The sequence below is a fragment of the Anolis sagrei genome, chromosome 4, assembly GCF_037176765.1.
Source record: "Anolis sagrei isolate rAnoSag1 chromosome 4, rAnoSag1.mat, whole genome shotgun sequence".
NCBI lineage: Eukaryota > Metazoa > Chordata > Lepidosauria > Squamata > Dactyloidae > Anolis > Anolis sagrei.
The window spans coordinates 159,264,437-159,282,433 of record NC_090024.1 but is presented as its reverse complement, the minus strand read 5'-3'; the positions used below and the strand labels follow the sequence as shown (position 1 = coordinate 159,282,433).

At 37.3% G+C, this 17,997-nt stretch overlaps 1 protein-coding gene across 1 annotated transcript in view; it reads left to right on the top strand.

The window, feature by feature from the left end:
- Positions 1–5,323, top strand: part of PTGFR (prostaglandin F receptor) — a 36,260-nt gene extending 30,937 nt beyond the window's left edge. The window contains exon 3 of the mRNA XM_060773789.2: positions 1,320–5,323. Within this exon, the coding sequence (XP_060629772.1) occupies positions 1,320–1,625 (306 nt within the window). The 3' untranslated portion in view covers positions 1,626–5,323. The remainder of the gene's footprint in view (positions 1–1,319) is intronic.
- The last annotated feature ends 12,674 nt before the right edge of the window (positions 5,324–17,997 follow it).

The following is a 17,997-nucleotide window of genomic DNA, read 5'->3' as shown; positions in this document are numbered from 1 at the left end:
GTTTTGTAACAATCAGTAATCAGGAACTGTAAAATTGTGCACAAAATACATATGCTGATCCTTTTCCTTCCAGGTCCTGCAAGAGATTTGACTGATAAAATGTTTCCATTTTACTGTATATTTTCTGAAAGGACTTTACTAAAAAAAAGGTTGTCTTTATGAAAAAAGGCTGTCATTTTAGTCACAATAATAATTCTGATGAAACAGTAATGGAGATATCAAAGGAGTTTGGAACTGCAGAATACTTGGATAATGATGGACAGTAAAAAATACCCTGCAACCCAACTGTCTCTTAGGGTTTCTGGACAAATGTACATGAATACACTGTTTACATCACAAATGCAATATGAAATCTGAGCATTTATTTACATGAATTACATATTTCTCTTAAGACATCTACTTTCGGTTTCAACCAAGGATATTTAGAGTATCTTTATATGGGGTGGTTAATATATAGAAAGGGTACTGGAAATGTATTTTCTTCTTTTCATAATTATCCATGTTATGGCATTATTTGTTTGGGGAACGGCTTGTGGAAATGACTTGACTCTTGCCAAAGAGTCTTGTCAAGACTATCAGCTATTCAGTTATTACATGGATATGCAGAATGTCTTTCTTGCCACTTTCCGGTAACAGCTTTTTAAAGAAAACACACACACACACACACAGAGAGTATTTATACACCATTTTTATATAATCTCTTAAGCATTCAACACTAAAATCATATAGAAAACTAAATAAAAAGTAAATGAATAAATTAGTCGTAATTCTAGATAATAAATAATTAGAAATACATCACCAAGCAATAAAAGTAGATTTTTAGGACCAATGTATTCAGTTAATAAAGAATTATAACAATATTGATACCATCATCATATTACATTGGCTTGGCTCTATCTAATACTCAGAGGACATTATGATATCTTTTTATTTTAAAAGCAGTGATATATATTCTTTTAATATTGCTACAGTAATTTTCAGGTTGAGCTAGTGGTTCTCAACCTGTGGGTTCCTAGATGTTTTGGTCTTCAACTCCCAGAACAGCTGGTAAACTGACTGGGATTTCTGGGAGTTGTGGGCCAAAACATCTAGGGACCTACAGGTTGAGAACCACTTTTAGATATTTCTTTGTTTTGCCCTCCGCCACCCCCACTGTTGGTACAGAACCAGATTCATTAATCTGATTTTATACCATTTCATAACATAGCTTCCAAATGTGCAGGTTGTGAGCTCTTCAGATAGCTCGAATATAACTATATGAGAGATAATTATCAAATCGATAATAATGTTTTCTGCTTTCATTTCCTTTCATTTTCCAGGTGACCATGGCAAATATTGGAATAAATGAAAACCACTCCTGGAAATCATGTGAAACAATACTGTTTGCTCTTCGAATGGCAACATGGAATCAAATTTTAGATCCATGGGTATACATTCTTCTGAGAAAAGCTGTTCTTAAAAAACTGTTCCAGATAGCTAGAAGATTTTGTGGAGTGCGTATCATTAATTTCCATGCATGGGAACTCAGCTCCATTAAAAATTCATTAAAAGTGGCAGCAGTTTCTGATTCAACAGTCAGCTCCAAACCGACCAACCAGCAGCTACTCAATTCAACAGTGCCGTGAAGTGGAACAAGAGAGGAATGAAATGAAGATGTAATGGTCAGGCATCTCAAAATTTTGTAGAATAAATGTGGCCTGGTATTTTCTTAATCTTTAAAACATGAAATCTGGCTCTATTGATGGGCATCTGGAGCTGATATTCCAGATAGTCACTTTCTGAATATATTTTCAAGAATGGTCCTTGTGTAACTAAGGCTGCCAAACCTAATACCAAAGAGACCAGGATTCAGTATAACAAGAAAAAACAAATGCATCAATAAACTGCTAATGTAATGTGGAAAATGTAAATTTAAAATAGACTGGTGAGCACATCAGACAATTTGTATTGAAATCATGACCTCTCGGTAGGTTAAAATATGTAATAAAAACAAGGCAAAATCTATTGATTTCAGTTGAATGTGTTTAAGGAAGTATTTAATACTACCTTTAAAATAAACAAGACTATTAAACTTTAAGGAAATGGTTGGATTATGGTTTGTACATATATGTGTCATAACAACTTTGAGTTTCAAAGATCATCTGTGAGAAAAACTTGATTATTTTAAAGCAGACTTTAGGCAGAATGCCTCCATACATCGCTTGCTGGGGGCTGGGAACCTATGTCCTCCTTGAGCACTTCCCATTTGACAAATATTTGAACAAGACACTGGATTAGATAGACCTTTAATTCAATCCAGCAGGACTCTTTTTTCCCCCTTTTGTATCAAGACAATCTACTTAGCTTGGTTTAAACGAATCCTGATAGAAATATGAGGTAAAAGGAGGTTGAAAATGATGAAATGTCTCATGGCTAAAGCTTCTGTTAAAGCAGCAATGAATTTGTAGTAATTTAAGAAGATATAATCTCTTTTGTGCTCACTTTCCCTTGCAAAGTGTAAAGTGAATCCCCAAAACAGAAAAAGGTTGATAGGTAGCAGAAGTGATTCAGTTTCTTAGACATTTGACCCTCAGCATCACAACTTCAAATATGCGCACTTAGAAATGGAATTCAAAACACAAATCCAAAGCCCCTTGCACACAGCTGAATAAAATCCCACATTGTCTTATTTGAACTGGAATATATGGCAGCGTGGACTCAGATAACCCAGTTTAAAGCAGATATTGTAGGATTTTCTGCCTTGATATTCTGGGATATAGGGCTGTTTGGAAGGGCCTTAAGAGCCAGGAAAAAGTTACTGATTAAGAATTGTGACCTATTAATGTTATACCATTTCCTTATTGTCTAATAATTCGTTGGAGCCATGGCAGCGCAATGGGTTAAACCCAATGTGCTGGCTGAACTGCTGACCTGAAGGTCAGCAGTTTGAATCTGTGAGATAGGCTGAGCTCCCATCTGTCAGCTCCGGCTTCCAGTGCGGGGACATGAGAGAAGCCTCCCACAGGATGGTAACACATCCAGGCATCCTCTGGGCAACGTCCTTGAAGTTGGCCAGTTTTCTCACACCAAAAGCGACATGCAGTTTTTCAAGTTGTTTCTGACACAGAAAAAAAAAATGGATGTTAAACTATTACTACGTTTTAGTGTGACTAAGGAATCACATTTATACATAGTAAACATGTGAAATACCGGGTGCCAAATTTTTATTCTGGCAGTTGATACATGCTTCAATCTATTACCATAAACACACCAAAAAACTCAAATGTATTGAGGTCTACTGTGTACCAACAGGAATACAAAGGAGGAGAAAAAGATGAAATGCCATGCATAAATAGTTGCAAGAGTCAAGTGAAATTGGAAGACATTTGTTTTTATCTAAATAAAAGAAAGATGTGGCACACAACTATAGAATGTTTTTGGCAGAATGTTCAGCCTTCAATATAATATTTCACAATGAGTCTTAAAAGTAATTGCGGTGCTGGGGGAATTGCTTTTGAAAGCTAGAAAAACAAAAACTGATTTAGGTGAAAAAAAGAATTGCTGTTTCTATTCCATAAAGGAAAAGCCTTTAAGAAGAATTTATTCATATGTCAGTTTAACAATTTGCCAGCCTTACTTTTTTGGGAGCAATTACCATATTGTTTATATACCAACCTCTTGCAGTTCTGTGTAAATATTTAAAGTCCTCTAACATTTTGAGGCTCTCAGGCAACTAAGTGCCTAAGATTTTTTTCCAATCTTGCATATGCTTGCAGTGTTCATTTGTTTTACTTGAAAAAGAAGCAAAGCCATTAAACTTTACCTTGTAGTTTGTTTACAAGTAAAACGTTTTAAAATTTGTGAACATAAGTCTTAAGCCAGGCCCTGAGCTGCTGAACCCACCCCCCCAAAACCTAATATATGAATTAAATGAACAATCATACCAGTTGCTATTACTATTACTTCTCCACAAAGGTTTTATTGACAGTAAAGATGTACTATGTGTTATAGGACACAGAAATCCTTCAAAAGCCATACACTTTATATTAGATTAGAACCATGTGGTAGGAAAGGAGATTTTTCTGTACAGTTTTTAAAGTTCCAGACACATCATGCTGCACTCCTGTGACCTTCTGGGCACTGCTTTTGTGTTTTTGATTATTGTTGCCTCCCAGGATGACAGAAACCTAGAGAAAATTGTTGTCCCCACTGGGCATATGTGTATTTGCCTTCATGTCATCTGTCAACCTATGGTAACGCCATAGGAGCCACGGTGGTGCAATGGCTTAAACCTTTGTGCTGGCTGAATTGCTGACCTAAAGGTCAGTGGTTTGAATCTGCGAGATGGGGCGAGCTCCCGTCTGTCAACTCCAGCTTCCCATACGAGGACATGACAGAAACCTCCCACAGGATGGTAACACATCCTGGGCAACTTCTTAGCAGATGGCCAATTCTCTCACACCAGAAGTGACTTACAGTTTCTCAGGTTGCTTCTAACATGATAAAAAAGGCATAAATGTCACAGGGTTTTGCTGCTTCCCTCTGAAATAAAGTCTACAGCTCCTGGTATTCACAGTTGATCTTCCATTCTAGTCTAACCAAGGCTGACCCTACTTAGGTTCAAAGATCAGGTAGGATCTGGTACCTTTATGATATTTGGGCCAGTGGTCTTGACTAGGTGTTCCCAATTCCTGCTGTTGCTGCCTATTGGAATGTGAATACTAGTTCACAAGTTGTGCAGGCCTGCAAAACCAGATTGATAAGGCATTAATGATGAGCAGAATGAAGGGATTTAGCATATAGTGATACAATTCCATAGACATTTAGTCAGTGGGAAGGCGAGCATTGAATTAGAAATACGTCCCTACCTTGTACTAGGATTCTTTTGTTTTACACCTACAACCTGCAAAAGGTCCCAAGTTGAATTCCTGGAATCTACAGGCAAGACTAAGCTTGATATAATAGCTTCTCCATACCAAATCAGTGCTATTACCCTATGGCCCAATTGAATATGTAATCTGAAATTGGAGTTATGGTGCAAAATGTCAGTGCATCTGATCACATGCCTCAGTTTTTTCATTTATCTGGTGACATTTATGCTTCAACAGCTGCAGATTGATGTTTAACTATGTACAGTAATTGTGGAAATGCTTGACTGGTGAAAAAAAGCATGTGGGTTTCTCTCCTTTTGTCATGTGGATAAATATTACTATTTGTGTATAGATATACTATATATATTAATTCTAAATTCTGTCCTCCCAAATGTGTATTTGTTTTCTTGTATTCTGTGTATTGATACCGAGTAATGTAAGATGTGATGTTTCATTAAACCTATTACAATGTGCCTCTGGAGCAGTGATGTTTTTAGTGCCAAGGGATATTGAAATATAATTGCCATATTAAATGCTGAATGATGAGTGCCATATTATAAAAATCACATTAGCAACATTTTTGGCAGCTGAATTGTTAGGAGATTTGAGGTTGATGCTTTCCTCAGCTTATGTGCTTGCAAATAAACCAGTTCAAAATCTGGTCTGTTGCAGTTTTTGGTCCTGGTCCTGGTTTCTGGCATGAGTTTAAGAGGAATTGCTTGATAGAATATTTCTGTGGTCAGAGTTTTGTGTCTGTGGGACAACATGCTTTTTATGCCAAAGTGCTGCATTCAGTTTCTGGTATGTTTGGGAAATGTGCATGCTAAATAGCTTGGAGACCTATTGATAACACTGGCTAATACACATTTGGATGCCTCAAATGTTAAACTTGCTTTGGGGTATATATCTGACCTGCCAATTCCAAAAATGGCATCAGTTTTTCTCTATTGGGTCTAATTTTTGACATACAGAACATATGCCACATATCAGTTATCAACTGCTCACTCATACAAAATAATGATAACCATATATAAGAAACTAGAGCTGATGCAGTCTGTCCAATGCAGTTTTCTGAATTGGTGCCCCAAATAAACCCAGAAACAGGCCTTAAAACCAAGACAACAAAGAATTTTTTTTTGGTTGGGCTGTATAGTCTTGAAGCCATTTCTGAGCTAAATGACCCAATGATTGAATTCAGAATAAACCACTGTTTTCATTCTAAATTATAGGCAGTACTATTCATGCTCTAATAAAATACAGTTTCCCAGACCCTCCTGAAAAAATAGAATTTTGGATTGAATTATTAAATGTTTAGGCTGTGTTTGCTGATTAGAACTATCTGAAGCTGTATGATCCTTTTTGGCAATTACATATTGTCATCAAGCTCTCAAAATAAAATAAACAAAAATAGAAATATTTCAGTACCAAATTTGATGGAAACTATAGTCCATTAATCTGGAACCAAAAACCGTTGTTCTGTAAATATGCGATAAAAACATTTTTGATGTGTAAAAAATCAGTCCAAACTATTATTTGGTCTTTGAAAACAAGTACTACCATAATATACCCTAGAGACATTTCTTTTCATAGTTTGTAACATGACTCTTTAGTGACTTATATGTGCTTTTCCTCTAACCAAAAGAAAATCTCCACAGAAGATTCTTTTGCTTCTACCTTTATACAAGTCTCATGTAAAGTCTTTATGAGTATATAAAGGACATGTAACCTCTCCTTTCATGTACCCTGACTTGATTTTAATTTTCTTGTTTTTCCTGGAGCCACATGCATAGTTAAATTTAAGTCCTCATATCTCCTTGAAAATAAGTCCTTAATGTCTCCTTGAAAATTAAAAGGGTAGTGTCCACCACAAGACCAATGTTGACCAATGTTGCTCTCCTCCTCATGACATCAAGAGGAAAGTGAAATTGCTGCCATTGCTGTTCTGTTTCCCCAGTAACATCCATTTAATTCTACACATGACTAAATGTGGTTTTGATTACTCATAGTTGAATGTTGATGCCAGTGAAAATTATTAGTTTCTAAGAGTGCAAGCAAACTTGAACAAGTGGAATTCCCTACCAACTTCATTTTGTGTGAAATATTTTATTGATTTGACACAGACATTCAAAAATAATGAGATGTATCTCTGAAGTTCAATTTCTTTGCTAATAGACCTATACTCAAATGGGAACTGGTGCAAAATAAGCACAACATCCATGCCATTCACTAGAGTTCAAGGCATTCTTAGAGTAAAATCTGTGCAAATTATTGGTTGCTATATTTTAGAATTATTGGTTGCTATATCTTAGGAAAAACCGCTTCAATCTGGATAACAGCAACAGGAATTAAAGCATTTCTTATGATTTGTGCTTTCCGACTGAGCTTTTACTAACACAAGTATGACCACCCTCAAGAGTTCTGCCATAATTCTGCCATAATACATATACTATGGAAAAGAAAGTCACATCAAATAGCTCCAAAAGATTCTTCAGGAAGAAATTAAACAATATGATGAAAATTTAGATTTTATAATGGTCAAACTTTTTATTTTAAATTTGAAATCCCCATGTTGAAATAGACTTTCCTTCTAGAAACCCTTTGAAGGGTTCCCAGTCTTCCCCAAACTCCAAAGAGTCTTTTGACTGAAGATATCCTGTCTGAATGTCCATCTCAGCCACCTTCGCCACATTCACAATCCATTCCTCCATTTCTGCTGTTTCCTCTAATTTCCAGCTCCTGCACAAACAATTCTCACAGCATTTGTCATTAGGGTGATGAGTTTGTTTTGTGATTTCAGAAGTGATCTGTTATTCCTAGCAGGAATACTTCTGGATGCATGTGTATTTTTAGCTTTAATACTTTTTCAATAGTTTTTTGGATCTCAGTTTTTTGCCTTCTTGCAGGACCACCACATAGGAAAAATGATCCCGTTGCTTGTTTACATTTACAAGTGTTTTTAAAGTGTGGCTGCATTTTGGCTATTTTAACAGGTGTCATAGGAGCCCCCGGTGGTGCAGTGGATTAAACCCCTTTGCCGGTAGAACTGAAGACCGACAGGTCGCAGGTTCATAGAATCATAGAATCAAAGAGTTGGAAGAGACCTCATGGGCCATCCAGTCCAACCCCCTGCCAAGAAGCAGGAATATTGCATTCAAATCACCCCTGACAGATGGCTATCCAGCCCCTGTTTAAAAGCTTCCAAAGAAGGAGCCTCCACCACACTCTGGGGCAGAGAGTTCCACTGCTGAACGGCTCTCACAGGAAGTTCTTCCTCATGTTCAGATGGAATCTCCTTTCTTGTAGTTTGAAGCCATTGTTCCGTGTCCTAGTCTCCAAGGAAGCAGAAAACAAGCTTGCTCCTTCCTCCCTGTGGCTTCCTCTCACATATTTATACATGGCTATCATATCTCCTCTCAGCCTTCTCTTCTTCAGGCTAAACATGCCCAGCTCCTTAAGCCGCTCCTCATAGGGCTTGTTCTCCAGACCCTTGATCATTTTAGTCGCCCTCCTCTGGACACATTCCAGCTTGTCAATATCTCTCTTGAATTGTGGTGCCCAGAATTGGACACAATATTCCAGGTGTGGTCTAACCAGAGCAGAATAGAGCAGTAGCATTACTTCCCTAGATCTAGACACTATGCTCCTATTAATGCAGGCCAAAATCCCATTGGCTTTTTTGGCTGTTGCATCACATTGTTGGCTCATGTTTAACTTGTTGTCCACGAGGACTCCAAGATCTTTTTCACACGTACTGGTCTCGAGCCAGGCATCCCCCATTCTATATCTTTGCATTTCGTTTTTCCTGCCAAAGTGGAGTATCTTGCATTTGTCACTGTTAAACTTCATTTTGTTAGTTTTGGTTCGAATCTGGAGAGAGGCGGATGAACTCCCTCTATCAGCTCCAGCTCCTCATGTGGGGACATGAGAGAAGCCTCTTACAAGGATGATAAAAACATCCAAATCATCCGGGCGTCCCCTGGGCAATGTTCTTGCAGACGGCCAATTCTCTCACACCAGAAGCGACTTCTGACACGACAAAACCCCCCCCAAAAAACAGATGTCATATAGGTTTGATAAAACACTTTGTAGAAATCTTCCGGAAGTGAATAGCTTTACTTTCCAGAGGTGTCCCCAAGCTAATCGTGTCATTTAGACTGTCCTGTGATGTGGGCAATTGTGTAAACTGCTTCCATCCATGTTTGTCTTTATTTCTCCTCTGCTCTTTGTGCCACATTTCTGAACATAATAGGTTTAAGATGTCCATTCTTTCAACAGAGCTTAGAAACTGACTTTTCTATAATAACTTCTAGAGTTATTGTAGAAAGCTTCAGTTCCCAGAGCCAGGATGCCTCAAGGTCTGGATTAAATAACTGGAACTGTACAACCTACTTCTAAAGTCTATCCACAGACCTACTTGCCTGTTTCAGCTTCTACAGTTCAGCTGCTTAGCCTCACAGGAATGCCAGGAGCCCATTGCATTAGGCATGTACTCAGAACATATCCTTTGTTGGCAGGTAGTTATAAATGTGACACTAGAAAGCCCACACAGCTTCCCTGGCTTTCACGTCCATAACTAGTTTTGTTTACTGGGTTTGCTTACATGGAAAGCTAAGGTATGCAAAAAGAGTGGGATGTTTGATTACTTTGGCCTCTTTGCCCTATTGCTTAACTTGCTTGTCAACTTAATGGTTACCTCAATGCTTTATTACTGGGCTTGAGATGCTGGCATTAGTTAGTTCTTTTTATGTTAATCATACTTGACAGTTATAACTCAATCTGTCTGGTTCACATAATTAAAGAAAACATGAGAGATGTTGTTGTAACCAACATCACAAGACATCTGGGAGAAAAACTGAATTCAATGAAAATTGCTCAAGAGCATATATTCTTTTTTTCAGACACATCTAGGGAACATATTTTCTTAGAGGAGTGAATGGGGAGAACAGATGGGAGAATGCAGAGTGAGCCAGTGGGTATAAAATTCATGTTTTTTTAAAGGTACTTGATTGGTTCCAGTACAAATGGCCAGTTATGAGGATTAGCTTCAGATTGTCCTTAAACACACTACATTATTAGGTAATTGCAATAATATGTACTATCTGAATTAGGGCAAAATCAGGTTAATTGGTAAATTGAATTGCCAGTGTTGGATTGAATTTTAAGCTGTAGATGTTAGGCATTTCACATTTTATTTTATTTTTTGCTGTAATTACGAATTATAATCTTTTGTTTGCTTCTCTCTACTTATGCATTTGCTATTATTCCAGGTAAAAAAGACTCAGAGTACTTTGCATAATCTGTGGAGCAGAACAGACAATCTGCATCTGTATGCTTGTCCACTGTGCCCTGCCTCATGTACAGAGGAAGAGTTGTTAGAGGGTACAGACAATGCCATTGCTGTTGCCCGTTTTTGGTCAAAAGATATTTAGCCGCCTCTGCTCCTTCCATTTTTATACTAATTTATGCAATGCTTTTGATACGAAATAAATAAATAAATAAGCCTAATCTTTGGGGCAATGCCGACGATCCAGCTAAAATTAGTGACGTGAGTCTTATGAAAACTGATTGACTTAAATCCTGTAAATTCCACTGTTACCAACGGACTTCAAATTTGGCCCGCAAGTGTACATTTTCATTCTATGAGCTCAATCCTTTGTTGGACTTTAAATTTGCTATTGTTTTAAACATTATTATTAACTTTCTTTACATCCTATCTTCTCCTCTTGGCTGGCTCTCAAGGAAATTTACACATTTAAAAATCATAATTAAAAACATAGAAGTTGGCTTTGAAACTGGATTGTTATTTATCATATAAAAAACTATAATACGTTTTGTTATATTTTACAGCAGCTATTGGTCATATACTATATAACATCTAAAAGTTAAAATATTGACTAAGGGCTCAGCTACACAGGCATTACAATCCAGACTCACTCTGAGTTGGCTTCTGGCTGTCCCCATGGTGTTTCTCTATTTCTGGTGAGTATCATGAGTTAAACTGAGTCAATCCAGTTTTGTCCTGCTTTAGTAAAAGTCAGCGAAAGTTCCAGAGTTTGTTTGACACTTCAGAGAATCCCATGGTTTTGGGTTAATGCGGACATCAGGATCTGGTCTGATTTTGACTGGTCTACTAGCCATGTGGGATATTGTCACCATTTCCTTTTTCCTGCACCATCAGCAATGGAATGGGTTTAGATTTATCACGCAATGTAGACATATCCTAAAAGAAATATCTGTTTGCTTCTTATTATTTTATCTGGCACAATAGCTGTTTCTTTCCTAATTTTTCTAAATGCCTTTGAGGTATGCACACATTTATTTTTGATCTTTACGGCTAACATGATTTAACTGTTTCCTCTGAAATACAATGTGGGACATTTTCTGGAACCATTGTAGGAATACCTCATCACTGGGAAGACATCCAAGCTGCTGTTCTGATTGCTTGCTCCATGATGCAGCTGGGCATAGAACTGAAGTTTACTTGTTCTGCCAATTTCTGACACACTATTTCTGATACATCCCAGACAGCCTCTTTATTACTATACATAAAGGAGAAATTCCATATCTTGTTATTTATCCATATGATAACCTTTTTTCTATGGTCACAGAAGAAGCTTCAGTTTGGGACTTTGCCAAAGGTTTTTGAAAATCCAAGCATACAGAGTCTACCACCCAAAGAACTGAGATGAGCTCCTTTTCACAGAAACTGTTTCGTCCTCAGTCAGTCTTTCTCTTCCGTAACTTTATATTTCTGCTCTATTGCAGTTTTCCTGGAACTCCTTGGTAACCAGGCTATACTTTACTGCATCCACTGGATCTTTTAAAAAGCATACATTGTATGAAATATATTCTCGATTTTGTGAAGAAGTGCATTTTTTGTAGAAGACAAACAGGTTCAACATTTTAGTTATTGTTAATTCAATCTAGTTGATAGCTCTGCTTGACTCTATATAACGAAATGGACTTTAAACTTTAGAAAGATGGGATTAACATTTAAAGTTTAATGTGACAAATTATTTTTCCATTTGAATGACCATTTTGAAAATGTTGGCTTGTTGTGGAAACAAGGATTGGTGATCAATTTTCAGTGCAGAGATCTTTTTTCCACGACAAGTCTTCCAGGAGTGAATTTCCCTTCCGATGGGTAGATTTCCTCTTGCTTCCTGTTGTTTGTAAGGATGTTTGTTACTAAGGACCTCATCACACTATAGCAGTGGCTCTCAACCTGGGCCCCAGATTTTTTTTGCCTTCAACTCCCAGAAATCCTAAAAGCTGGCAAACTGGCTGGGATTTCTGGGAGTTGTAGGCCAAAAACATCTGGGGACCCCAGGTTGAGAACCACTGCACTAGAGCGTGAATCCACTTTAAATCCAGTTTCTGCCTCCTGCAAAATTATGGGGCTTGTAGTTTAGGGAAGGGCCTTTAAACTGCTCAGCCAGCGAGGTTCTGGGTCTCACTAAACTACAAGCCCTCTAATTCTGCAGGAGGCAGAAAACAGATTTAAAGTGCAGTTGTATGTAAGTAAGTAGGAAGTTTGTAACTCAGGGACTGCCTGTATATCCCTACAAGTTTTCAGCCAACAGAACGCTTGTAGCCTGTTAGCAGAAATCTGTTGGAGTAGACTATGGCTCAAATGCATCACAGCCTGGATTGCTTCACAGGGAATAGTACAGAAGTACTGTTTACCATCACATCTGTCAGCTTTTGTGTTCAGAGAACTTTTATAAGATGTTCAAAAATGTCTTCCTAAAGAAATGCAAGTTGGCTTTTGATCTCAAGCAAAGAGTAAATATAGATAAATTGGCCATTCACTTCTTCAAGTATGAGAATGTACTGAGAGCATTCTTCTGAGTAAAGTTAGATACCTAAAAAGGAGTGCTGGATGGGTCAGAAATACAAGAATTAGATTGAAAACTTGGACATAGTGATGCACAGGATTGTGGGCTCATTAACTAGACAGTAAATATGTTCTATTAGACTGATGCCTGACCTATTGAGAACTTGTGGCAGAAAAGGTTTGGCAGCTGTGCTTTTGCCTGTCATTACAAAATTAAGACAGTTAATTTTGTTTATTAGTTTTCTATGCCACATTGGGCTGATGGGACTCATTCAAAATAGCTTAGAGCATTGCAAGATATCAGCAATAAATCCATTATCCAGATATAGTCCAAGTTAATAAAATATTTAAAAGTGTAATGCAAAATACTGAACTAACAAAACAGGGTCAAAAGAACAAAAATCCAACAAGAACATATTCAAACCATAATGATTTTTGAAATGCTTCCTAAAAAGGAAGACCTTTCATTGTGTTTTAAAAGTACATTAATTGACAGCTGGGCAAATCCCCTGTATAAAAGAATTCCAGAGGATAAAAACCACAGTGGGAATATAAATCTCACTGTATGAATAGGAAGGCTAAGTGAACATCTTAATAGATATATAGGATTTGATCTCGAAAGCTAGTTAGGCCCTATTTAGACATTTGTATGGGGCAGCATACAAATACAAATTGTTTTAAATAAATGTAAACAATAAATAATAGCAACAATAAAAGGATTTCATATTAAATAATTATCGGTTTAAATAAAATTGATTAAGATTAGTTGAATCAAATAAAAATATAAGAAGATCCATGGTTGAGTTCATCACAGACTTATCTTGTCTAGCATTATGTCTCCATAGTGACCAACCACACATATTTTCGTCTAATATAGAGAGACTATGTTGCTTACAATTGCATCAATCAGCACAACTTTCCTTATAATGATAATCAATGCGTGACAGATACTATGAAAGTATGCTCTTTGGTTCACCAAATAATAGTGCCACAGAGGAAAAATGTATGTATGTTATAAACATACTTTCACGCAGTGTACTATGGTAGAAAGTATCTGACTTTTATCTAGATTCAAAATTGCTAATTGTCATGGGTCTAATATGGCCAAAGTGCTATCATTATTGGGTTTTGTACATCTCTATAGCATCTGATTTCCCATAGCAGCCGTTGTTGATAATTGGATTGACTAGTCATAGAGTGGGAGAGCAGATATTATGAACAATTTCCCCTAATTGTCTTGGCAACTTTAGCAGATGCCAAACCACTGATGATACTCCGATAGGCCCTTCGGAAAAACATTACAGAAAACATTCTATTCACTATTGTCATAATATAAATCCCCACTGAGACCTTTGTGAAATCAGGAGATTGCAGTTGAAAATGTTGTTTGATTTATTTTATGTATTTTAAAATTTGAAATAAGTTGCTTTTGTGGGCGAGAGATAATATAATGTTGGTGTCAATGCTGGTTGGTGGAGTTTTTGAGGAAATTGCCATTAGGCCTGCATATGAAAGTTGGTGAATATGACAGTTGGGAATTCAGTTTGAGTGGTAAATTCTGTTAGTCTAAGGTTTGAGTACAATGCAATTTAAAATAGAGTTTCAGTTGAATTGAGAGAAAGGAGTTTAAGCTGAGTAAGAATCTGAATGAGGGAGGGAGTTGGGTGTTTGAAAAGTAATAAATCTGCACCTGTGTTATGTACTATGCTTTGTGTCAATAAACCTTCTCATATATATATATATATATATATATATATATATATATATATGGACATCGGAAATGCTAGCTGTTGGAGAGCTTGACTTCAGAAAAGCATCAGTTACTGACATTTAATATAGATGAGTATAATCTATTGAGGATTAAAAAATGCACCTGCATATGCCACAATGGTAGGGATATGTTGGTGTAATAGTGGTAGGGAAAGCCCCCCCCCCCCCTTACATTTGTAGTGAGCACTTTGAAAATCTTCACAGTGGGTCTGTGGAAACTTCATATTATGCCACAGTGGTGGGATTTCCCAAGAGAAATCCTCATAGTTGGTGGGATGACAACTGGTGGGATAAATCCACAACTGGTGGGATAAGAGTTGGAAAATCACACATTTGGTGACCATGACAGTGAGAGGATGGGTGGTAGTTGCAGGTTTGCTTGAAGGTAAAACCTCACCGTTTCTTCTTTTTCCTCTGTGTACAACCTAATCTTAAAGTACCAGAGCATATTCTCATGGACAACTAGTGATGGTGGGGCAGAGGATTCATTGACATTATCTAGCAGCAGTTTTTGTATCGAGGAAAAAAAAGCTATGACTTTCTTGGAAAGTAAGCTATTACTTTCTTCTCCTGCTATATAACATCCAGGAGTTCCTTTGTCCTTGATATGAGAAGTACTCTGGTGCTTCAAAACATGGTTGCACATGTGGAGGAATGACTCATTGTGTAAAAAGGAGCTGAATATTTATTTCTACAATGACAAATATAATGGCACAATTAGTGGTTATATAGTGTTTGTAACCAGTGGAATACCAGAAAGAATTTGGAACAGTAAAAATATCCTAGTCCAGTTGTTACATTCTGGAAACAGATTTCATGAAACTTGTCTTTGCAATCTAAGCGGGCACAGTCTCCAAACAAATTAAAACAATTTCATCCCAATTATTTTTTTAAAAAAGAACATGCAAACACCTTAAAGTGTGGAGTCAGTTTTAGCACATTTTTGTCCCAGTAGGCTTGAAGAGGCATTAAAAAGGAAAAAAACTAGAAGCTGACTTCTAGTTTACTAGATATTGATGTCTAGTTTAGCATCTACTTATTAAAAAATATTCCTTACCTAAAATAGCCCAGATGTGCTCTTTTGCCTTTTTGGGAAGAATAAATATTTTTATTCAATTTTTAACTGCCCCTTCCCCCAATAAAAGTTGGTGATGCAACACTGATGCCTCAAAATAGCCAGTGGGGTTCACATGTTCCTATAAGCTACAGTCTTTATCTCCTATAGACAAATATCTGTAAAATGTCATTATTTGCTGCTGTCTAAAAATCATATTATTTGTTTAATTTATCAAGAAGACTTACCATCACATCACAAGAGGTATTTTTTTGCCCTTAACACATTGAGGGATGGTATCCTTGAAGTGACAGGCTTGACTCTGAAGGAGCTGGGGGTGGTGCCGGCCGACAGGGCGCTCTGGCATAGGATGGTCCATGAGGTCACAAAGAGTAGGAAGTGACTGAACGAATGAACAACAACAACATTGAGGCAAATTCTTTGGCCACAGATTCAGATGCATTCCATCAGCTGACACAGGCCATGGCCTTTGCCCCTTTATTTATTTATTTATTTATTTATTTATTTATTTACAGTATTTATATTCTGCTCTTCTCACCCCGCAGGGGACTCAGGGCAGATTACAATGTACATATACATGGCAAACATTCAATGCCACAGACACACAACACATATAGACAGACAGTCAGAGGCTATTTAACATTCCAACTTTTTCTGGCCACCACGGGAGCTGTCACTTGTTGGAGATTTTTATGGCCTTGTAAATTAGTTAAATTAGCCTCCCCACATATATAAGTGGTATCTAATTTTCCTACTTGACAGATGCAACTGTCTTTCATGCTGCAAAGGTTGACAACAAGCTACACAATTAGCCAGAAGCTCACTGTGACCTGGGCCAGCTTCAATTCTTATTGGCAGCAGGTCTCCAGACAAGATTCTTTTTTTCTGCCTTTCTGGATTTCCTGGTGGTATTTTACACAAGTAAGAAGGCCCGACTTTTCTTAGCTTTTTGGTACAAAGCATAAAGCAACCGGTTACACTATAACAGTCAGGCAAATGTCTTTTAGAAGACGCAAATAAAAACACCAGGAAGAATTAGGTGATCAGGAGGAAAAAAAATTCAAGAAAAGCCCCTAAAAGTGGTGCATCACATCTCTCCTCTTAGATATCCATCTGTCCTCCTAAAGCTAAGTAACTCAGGGCGGGAACACTATGCAGTTGGAAGTAGTCCTTAAAGTAATCAGGCACTAAACTGTTTAAGTTTTTAACAGTCAAAACCTGTACCTTGAATGGAACCCTGTTATAACTTACAAACCTTGCCCTTGCCAGGAACTCTGTTGTGACATTTGGTATTTCACTGAGATTTGAAGGTCACTAAGTCATATATGACTCTGGCAGGGTCTGATTGATCAGAAAGGGCACATCTGCTATAACAGGAGAAGAATTTCATTCACTCTTAGGATCACAGTGCATGACTTGGCTATACATCCAGGCTCAAGTCTAAATTTTCCTTTGATTCAATGTGCCTGCGCTAGTTCAGAAGAACAATTGAATTCACATTCAAATCTTTTAGGAGGTTAGACTATATTCACATGGAATATGTTTTATTATAATTGTAGCGTTTCCACAATTTTGTGCAATAAATCCCATTTTCCTATCCTGCCCTATATTTTGGATATTTTTCTGTACACGTTATTCATCTAACACCATCTGGCCAAATTAGTCTGCATTTCAAAATTTGGAGTGAAACTAAAGGAAGATTGAATATACATGTTGTTTTTAAACTACTTTGATGGTGGAGGTGTAAATCTCTTTGGGACTTGTTTTTAAACAGATTCAAAATTAATTCAATCTGGGATTGGCAACTTGGTTTTGAATAAGCACCACAGAAGTGTTTGCCATTTGGCAAGTGGCTGAGTTTCCTTTCATTGTGGTTTGGGAGCAGTTCTAATGCAATACTGGGAAGATCTTCTACTTGCAGAGGCAATGTTGTTAGAAAATATATCCACAGGCATGTTTGGGGCTGAAATTATGGTTGCATAATAGGTTTCTGTTAAAATTCTCCTAAATTACCTGCTTTTAGTATTTTACTGGAAAGTGAACTTTGTGGTTTTGTACTGTTATGAACTACTTACACTAGCACAGAACGAATCCTGAATGTTTTGCATTTAGATGCTCTAGCTTCTCTGCCTTAGGCAGTTTGAAGTTGAGAATATAACAACATTTTCCTGCTTTCTGCTGTGCTAGCATGACTACCATATACTCAAAGATAAGCAGAGTTTTTCAGCCCCTTTTTTGAGCTGAAAAAGCCTCCCTCGGCTTATAATGAGGTCAAGCTGACCAGCAGAGCCTGGAGGCCATTGCTTGCAATATATGATATAGTTTTCGCTCCTCTTCACCTCCCTTGATAGTGTTTTTTCTTTTCCAGTCAAAAGGGAGGGAAGGAGGAAAAAGAGATATATTTCATGACATCCTTGTTTGTATAGCTCTCTTTCAAACCCACCCAATTTTCTGGCTTTTTTGTG